This window comes from Rhamphochromis longiceps, linkage group LG18, assembly GCF_057381845.1.
Source record: "Rhamphochromis longiceps isolate RC_006_pf linkage group LG18, R_longiceps_female_GT1.1, whole genome shotgun sequence".
NCBI classification, from domain to species: domain Eukaryota; kingdom Metazoa; phylum Chordata; class Actinopteri; order Cichliformes; family Cichlidae; genus Rhamphochromis; species Rhamphochromis longiceps.
The window spans coordinates 11,694,777-11,703,802 of NC_140574.1; the positions used below are offsets into that span (position 1 = coordinate 11,694,777).

At 40.0% G+C, this 9,026-nt stretch overlaps 1 protein-coding gene across 2 annotated transcripts; it reads left to right on the top strand.

Annotated features, from left to right (window-relative positions):
- Window positions 1–3,777: 3,777 nt before the first annotated feature.
- Window positions 3,778–6,061, top strand: LOC146647801 (uncharacterized). Of its 2 annotated transcripts, none has more exons than XM_085389786.1 (5): window positions 3,778–5,043; window positions 5,150–5,231; window positions 5,322–5,390; window positions 5,486–5,548; window positions 5,665–6,061. In XM_085389786.1, exons 1-5 carry the CDS (start codon window positions 5,028–5,030, stop codon window positions 6,044–6,046), a joined length of 612 nt encoding a protein of 203 aa, XP_085245912.1. In that variant the 5' UTR covers window positions 3,778–5,027; the 3' UTR covers window positions 6,047–6,061. The 2 variants fall into 2 exon arrangements, 1 of the variants encoding a protein (XP_085245912.1); XR_014908546.1 differs by having other exon boundaries at window positions 4,469–5,043; window positions 5,138–5,231; window positions 5,665–6,043.
- Window positions 6,062–9,026: the final 2,965 nt, after the last annotated feature.

The following is a 9,026-nucleotide window of genomic DNA, read 5'->3' on the forward strand; positions in this document are numbered from 1 at the left end:
AAAGTTACTTCAGGAACAGAACAGCTGCAGACTGTAGCTCTTTAAACGTCATTCAAGAATCAAAATATGAAAGCGAAAAGGGACATTTCTTCTAAATTCAAGCTATAACTTTAAATCACAGAAAAACACATTTTTCTTGGTATGAAAGTTTAGTATAAATCTAATATATATAGTAACTGTTGTAATATTCAGCTTTTAGGGCTGCAGTCTAGTTCAAGGTCCTTGATTGTTCGTTGGTGAAGTTGTAAGGTGGAGCACGGGACACAGTGCACTAAACTTAAAAAAAAGAACTAATAAAAAATCAAAACCTGAGTATGTGAGTATACTTCACTAAACTGAGCACACTAATAAAAGAAAGAAAAGAACTTTAGCCAGCAGCAAAGTTGACAGAGTTGATAGTTTATTGAGCTCTTGCCAGAAGGAGTCCTTCACGAGCGGTACATAGCTGTACCAGACCCTGACTTAAGGTTAGTTATCTGAATTTAGAATTCAGTGCTTCGAGATACCGACAGAACCATAAGCTGACACACAGGAACTTGCTTGACATTGCACTCAAGGGATCGATAACTCAAGAGAACATGAACTCAATGTGGATGCTTCCTTCTTTGTGGCTGACCTGCATTAATCTGACCTGGGGGAGAGTTTTGGCACTCAGAATCTAGGCTGTGGGTGGTCAGTATTCTCACAGTGTATGCTACTGTGCGTCCTGTAATTGCGTGTGCTATGTGTATGTAGTGTAGGGATGTTACCCTGGCAGCAGAAGACAAACAGAGCATCATATCTCCTGACTGCATAAAGGATCCCTAATGAGCCCGTGTTCGTGCTGTATGAGTGAAAAGAGCAGCACACGAGGTGTGAAGGGAAGTTGTAAAAGAGTGTAATTGCTGTAATGTGGTAGAAGATTTTTCAGTGTTCTTACTTGTGTTACATTATTCGTATGATATGACGCACATCAAAACAAGATTGTGGCGTGAAAACCATTATTTACTTTGAAACTTCTTTAAACTTGTGGAAATGAACTTCCCCCGTCATTAACCTTACAAGATTTGATGAAGATTGTGTTTGCTTCATAATTATCTTCTATTCTTGATTTATTGTTTCTTTCCTCTACACAATGCCATTTGAGATTGTTTACCACCCAATATTTATCCGGTTCCCATCTTACTAATCTCTTCATCTTACATTCCTTATCTTTATTTTGGAACAAATTAATTCTGATAAGAAATCACTTGTCTCAGTAGTGCACCAGCTTGATTGGTTTGGCTGGTCAAGATGAATTTCTGGAATCTTGAAAAACTGTGTCCTCGAGTTACAAACTTTTCAGTCTTTATCCATGTCAGCTAAGAGGTTGCTCCATTCTTGAAAGGTTGGCCATTTAAAATGTAACTTGTAGTGTGGAGCCTGGGTTCCTGTGTTTAATGGTCTTATGAGCAGTGGGTGGGTTTTTCCTGTCTTATGACTTTGCACCAGCGACGTTCCATCAGGGCAAGCAAGGCAACCAGTGCTTGCCCAGTGAAATATAAAAACAGTCAACAGTTAAAATAACCATGAAAGTAAGTAAAGTCTCTCTTTATTTTAATCTCATACAACAGAGTCATGAAGCTTCTCACCTGTTTGCATCCATCATTTAAATTATTACCATCGTGTGCTCTCAGGTGACCCTGGAAGCAGGCTCGACCCTGGTTGACTTTGTTCACTTTGCAGTCGTTAATGCCTTTCATGCCTGGTTTAAAAAAAACAGGCAAATTGAACAGCTGAAGGCTGCACCAACACTTTTAGTTTAACATTACTGAGAAATCTCTTGGTTGACTGAATGCACTTTTTAACATAAATTTTTAATGATTTTTTTATTTTTATTTCATTGTTTATATTTACTGTTAATGTCACATTACACTCAGGCATTTTAATTCAGCTGTGATTTTTTTGGGTGGTTGGTTATATATTTATTTATTTATTTTTAAATCGATGTGTGTCCCTGTTTTTCTGATATGATTAACAGCCTTTTAGAGCAACATGGTCCACACAGGACAGCTGGACTACAAACATGATTTTATAGAAGACAATGCGTCACTGGGGATTGAACATTGAGTATAAAGTTATAAGTACAAGCATGAGTGGTCGATCTGCAGTAGTAATATCAATCCATATAGTACTGATGGGAAGTATTTTTCTGCAGATTAAGTACTTTTACTTTTAATAATTTAATTTACCAATAATGCAGTTTTTTGGGGTAAGCATTTTGATAACTATGGAATAGGTTTCAGAATTTAGCCAGGAAGGACTGCAAGTGAAGATGTCCAGGAGGAATGTAGCAAGAGGCACGAGACTCATATAAAAGAATACAAGATAAGCAGTACAAAGGGGGTGCACAGCATCTCTGCTTGGCTTTCTGTAAAAGTCACTGCATATAACTTGTTTGCGCTAATTATGCGTCCTTTTATCTTTTTCATATATACATCATGAACTGCATGAGGCATTAATACCAAAGCAATCTCACAATGTCCATCCATCCATCCATCCATCCATCCATCCATCCATCCATCCATCCATTATCTTCCATTTAGCCAGTTTAAGGTCACAGGGGGGCTGGAACCTATCCCAACTACCATAGAGTGAGAGGCATTAACACAGAGATACAGACAACCATTTGTGTGCATGTACACATCCTATGGGTACTTTAAAAACACCAGTTAACCTAACCTGATTAACTGCATGTCTTTTGGGGTGTTGAAGACACAGGGAGAACATGCAAACTCAAGTCTTGCTTTGAGGCAACAGTGTTAACCACTATACTGCCCCACTGTTTGGCAAGGTATGTCAGTAAAAAAAAAATTCAGCATTTTAGGGAGAAAACAACAGGTTCTATCATAATCAGCACACTTATCCACTTAAGACTAGTTCACCCTAAAAACAAAAAACCACAAGAAGCATTCACACTTAAAGTTTGATTGCCTGTCTGTATATTTAACACAAACATGTAGTGAGGTGTGAAAGTGTTGGCTAGCAGTAATGCATGTTATATAAGATGGTAAGCATTCTTCTGCTTTTTCTTCTTTTTCTCCCCCTAGGAGGCCTCATAGCAGATCATTTTCCTACATCTCATCCTATCCCTACCATCCTCTTCTTACATCCACAAACCTTTACTGTGTTTTTTCTCTTATCTGAATCTTCAACAGGATGCAAAAACAAAACAAAAAACAAACCACAAGCAAGGGGAAGCTGCGGCTAACTGACAGAGGAGCTGAAAAAGCAGGCTTTGTACACTTAGCCTCTCACCCCTCTCAGGTGCAGCCAGTTCTCTGATGACCCGCATGACTGTTGCTGAAAGCAAATGGGGAGGAGCAAAAATCGAGTGTTATGCATATTCTCTGCTTGTCAGCTGTCTGTACTTTCCTTGTTTGAATCTTCTTAGTTAAAAAAACACAGCAAATGCTCATTAAAATAAATAAATAAATAAATAAATCTCAATATCTTTTTGAAGATGAAAATAGCTCTGAAAAGCCACAGATATTTGTATTTATTTAGTTTTATTTCTTCTTTAATAACTCCCAAGAAAGTCCACTGTGAACATTAAACTATATTCTTTATAGACACAGACATACCATACTATGATTTTGTTGACAGCAGTAGTAATACGATGGCACCTGTCCAATATGGCGGCCAACCAAACCGGTTTCGTGCGTGTGCGCATGCGCGTTCAGTAATTCGATGACACTAGTCCAAGATGGCGGCCAACCAAACCGATTTGACCAGTTTCGTGTGTGTGTGCGCATGCGTGTTCAGGTGTGGAAATACCACAGGGGATCAGAGGGGTTATATGAGTTTATGTGTTTTTAACGGGGTTTTAATTTAATCAAACCATAGGGTTTTTAATTAAACTATTTTTTCACTTAGGTGTATCGCAACATTCAGTTATGCATGTGTTCTTAAAAGCAATTCTTTGTTTCTTGTTTCATTCTTGGCGGAGTGGAAGCTGTTTTGGTTCACAGTGCGCCTTAACAAAGAGGGTGTGCTCTAGTCAAAAGTGTTGGTAATAGTGTTTTAATCACACTAATTTTCTAAATCTGACAATGTCTCAGCTTGCAGTGAGGCATGCATTTTATTTTATAAATGGCACAAATGGGAATTTCTTCTGAATGGGTGATGTCAGCATGTTCACAAGCGTTTCATTTAATCAAACCCCTAGTTTTAATTTAACTAGTTTTTACACATCTACTGGGGTTTCTTTCCAGGGTTGATGCGATCATTTTATTTAAAAATCGGGATTTCGGAATGTTGAACTAAGAGTGAGACAAAGCCAGCCAGCTAGTTTTTAACACAGTAAATGTCACAAATAGCATTCAGTCCTTTAGAAAATAAATGCTATAAGCAGCCAGTATCGCTCTTTTCAAACTAATCGTCTTTTAAATACACTCATTCCGGTGTCACACCTTGCAGCGATGCAAGCATTTTATTTATTTAAAAACAGATCAAACGGGCCATTTCTTCTGTAAGGGGTTTCATGGTTTCAGAGTAGTTTTTAACACAACAGATAGTCGCAAATAACATTCAGCCCTTTAGAAAATAAACGCTACAGTGATACTTCTAAAACCAGTCGCCCAGACCCGCTCCAACTTTTCAACAGCTGGCTAATTGTTTGAATTTGTTCAGGATTGTAAAAGCACACCGCGGGTATCACATAGTTGTTGAGAGTACCATGCGAACAAGGGCCCAGCCTATTGTTTAAAGTGGCCGGTATTGGCTCTTTTTGTAATTCCTCGACAAGGTAAATGGGGCAGGTGTACCAGTCGGGTGGCGACCCCGCCTATTGTCTGAAGTATCGGTTCCTTTGTAATTCCTTGAGAAGACAAAAGCCCTGAAGGGTCTCATTTAAATTGATTGGCGACATACCTTTTCTTTTTGGAAACACCACCCTATATAAAAAACAGGCTCAGACCCTGAAACCCTGAGCCATTTACGCCTCAAGATTCGCTGCAGAGCACACCATTTTCTTTGCGATCATCAACACTAACATCGTTCTTTATAACATGGCCATCGTAAACGGTAAGTAAAACAAAACCTATTATTGGATTTTTAAAAAGTGTTATGTTAACATATTATAGGATATTCAAACTATTTTTTTTTCCTAAAACAAAAGCTTAATTTTTAGGAGTTCGGGAGAACGGCCCAGGACCCTTTTCTTCAGAAACGGGCGCTTTTACAGCTGGAACTAGTTCTCTAACAGGCACAAGGTGTGTACAGCATTACTGGATTTTTAAACGTATGTATGTTTTAAACTAGCGATTGTTTTAAATTATGTAATAACGTTTTTGTTTGATTAGTTCCAGGGTTAACAAACTGAGCAGGAAAACATTCAGACCCCGCGACCACAGAGCCCTACCTTACATCAGGTGTGTATACAACGCGATGTATAGTTGTGTATTTTTTTTTTTAAAGGGGTTTAAACAATTACAAATGTTCTAAACTGACCGTTTTACACATACAGAACCACGCCAGAGAACCGTGTGTGTGGAGGAGCAGGACCATCCCGAATAACGCACACTACAAGGTAAGCATAGGCATATATAAATTAGATAAAAAGAGATAGAGAGGGAGACACGGTTATTCAGTTTGAAATGGGTACATGTATAAAATGTTTTAACACATGTCTATCTATCTTCACAGACTGCAGAACAGCACCCCTCCTCATAATGATCAGGACACCGTACGATTCCAGACGTTTTTGGAATGTTTAAGCAGTATCGACCTCCCAGAACAACAAAAACCTGGAGCTTTGTGCAGCAGTGGAGAGTCAGAACCGATCTTCATCAGCGAACCTGCAACACCTCCGAGTGAGTGGCTACATCGTGATTTCTCTGATGTTTTTGAGTACAGCATGTCAGATTTTGATCTAGTTCATATACCCACCACCCCAGAATGTGTCAGAAATAGCGTTGATTCAGAATCAGAATCAGAATACTTTATTGATCCCTGGGGGAAATTATTTTTTGTTACAGTGCTCCATTTTAAACCAACATTAAGACAAGACAGACAATACGCTAACTAAGAATAGTACAATATATACATATATATACATACATACATACATACATACCAGAGCGTTCTCACTCCCGAGGCGTAACATGTGGACGTTTTGTCACGTCCCGCGGCGTTCCTGAGGAACGCGAAAGGAGACCTTCGGCGTTCTTATGGTACGCGGCGGGTTATGGCTGGAATCCAGTGCAATGACGCTCCCGCGGTAGTAGACGTTCCAGACCTGTATTCCAGCCCTAAACCTAACCTTATCCCTAGCCCTGACCATAACCTTATTCCTGACCTTAACCAGGTCTTTAGTGATGTTAAATAGCGTGTTTCTAAGCGATTTGAAGAAAAAGAGCGAACATGTGTAGGTTCAGTCCAGACGGTTCTCATATTTCCTCTTTTTCCGAGGTCGTCATTTAGGAACGTGGTGGGTAGCCGAAAACGTAATATGGTGACGATTTGTCACCTAGCGTAAAATGTTACGCTTTGGGAGTGAGAACGGGTTGTACATACATACATACATACATACATACATACATACATACATACATAAGTCACTTATAAATAAATATTTGGAAAAGAAACATGTGTAGCTGTAGCAGCAAACAGTGTGTTAAGTGGATGCGTTGTACAGGGAGATGGCCACAGGCAGGAATGATTTCCTGTGTCGTTCACACATAGATTTCGAAGAAGGCGGCATAACAGACTCTCAAATATCAGCGGCGTATGATGCTTACATAAAGCTTCCAGACGCTCAGCCTGCTGAACAAAGTCATATAGCCTCAATAGCTGATAAATTATGTTTGATTGAAGCTAGACTCAATCAATACCACCAAGAAGCACAGGTACAAAGGCAACAGTTTACCAAACTCATAAACAAAGTGTGTAGTACATTAGACAACATCTGCAGCAAAATTTCAAGTCCCTGACTTTTAAAATCCAGACCATGGACCCTCCAAATAAATTATTTAAACATAATAACGGAACCTCCACTCCTGTTAGATGTTTTGACTTAGAGACTTTTATGCAGTGGGCTGAAGAAACAGATAAAAAATTAGACGATATTATAGCTAGACTTAATAGGGTGCCTGCATCAGCCTCATCCGATACACATCCTTGTCAGACTGTTCCTACGTCTGCTATTGCTGATGGGGCTATTGTTGCTAATAATAGTGATAGTACAGCAGGTGTTGCTCGGGCCGTTGCTGTTACTGATGCTAACCATATAGCTTGTGCTGCTGGTGATTTTGCGTCTGATGCACAATCTAGCCGGGTCACCTCTGCTGCAGCTACTGCAGTTGTTATTGAGCCCGTTGTGCAGTCTGGGTCCGGCAGCCGCTCTCAGTCACACATTAGAGAGATACCTAATTTTAATGCTCGCGAATTGCGTGAACGCCTTGATTTTAGGGGTATAAGTCTCGATCATCCAGAACAAGTGCCGGCGCGAGTGCGCGAGTGCTTAGCCAATGTGATAGAGCTGTGGCGGGATCCCAACAGGGCAGTGTTCTAAACGTGGTCCTGCGTGGCCCCTCGCTGGCTTCAGATGTTCAGGCTGTTTTAAACGCTGACGATCGGTATGATCCGGAGCTGTTTCTCGATCAAATTGCACAAGTTATGCAGAGTAATGATTAATCTATCGGTGATGATGAATTAGAGTTTATTGTCACGGTAGCTCAGAACAGTAGTGGCGGGTCTCGCTTAAGACTGGCGCACATACCTTATGATGAGATTCTCTCAAAGAAAGGCAGACATTTATACACACCAAACAACACAAACAACAATTTGTGCTTCTCCCTATGCATAGCACATTCATTAAAAGATACCCGTATGTTGTCGATGTGGCATCATTAAACGCTTCTATAAAATATTTAGTATTACCCGGAAACATTTGCCTGGCTAAAAGCATAACCTGATATTTATCTCTCGGATTTTTAAACAATATTAGGTAATTAGTGTTCAAGGAAATGGTTCTACTGGATTTTCCCTGAATAAACAAATTCTGAACTAGATATATACAACTCAAATTCCTATGATGCACATACTTTGTGAACACATTTTGTACTTCTAAATTGTTAGCTGCATCGTTCATTACATCGTCTATAATTAACAAATTGTTCTTTTCTGCAGGCAGAAGGGTGTCATCAGCAAGAGATTCGGGTATACCGTTAACAAAGTTTATGTTTCTTATCTTAAGAAGCTGGTCATATAGTGTCTGCCAGTGTAACCGGTTTCTGCTTCATCCCGCTGCAACAGTTCGGCCCAAACAGACTCCTCGACTCTGCGTTGTGTTGTGTTTTTAAAAAGACAAGGAGTCTCTGATCGATCGTTGCCACTTTATTTCCTGAATGGAAACAACGGTGTTGTATCAGTGCAAATGGCTCGCCACACACACCACTCCGCACAGCACACTCTCGTATGGCTACGGCAGACTGGCAGCGATTACTGCAGCCATATTACAATTTTTAGTATACAATAAAATAACAGCAACAACAAGTGATGTACCTGAATGGAAACAACGGTGTTGTATCAGTGCAAATGGCTCGCCACACACACCACTCCGCACAGCACACTACGGCAGAGCATCCATTAGCATTCCGCTTTAGCATACAGTTTCACACATTAATAAACAAATGAAAAGTACATAAAACTGGTGTTGGACATGTGTCCACTAAGCACTTATTACACTCGGTGCTCATCAGCTAATCAAACATGTTTTATGTGTCTGTACTACTTGGCTATATCGTGTGCGGAACAATACAACTCACCTCTCGTATGGCTACGGCAGACTGGCAGCGATTACTGCAGCCAGCCTCACCTAACCAGCCACACCGAGAGGGGGGGGCGCTGTTTCCCCATTGCACTGATATTTGTGGCAAGTGGAATAATACCATATAAACACTGTTACATTAAAAAAATCCAATAGCTAATCCATAGCTATCAACATGTGATAAATCTGTTCAGTAATACCAGGTCGTACAGTCACAAAGAAAATTCAGTCAGAGGAC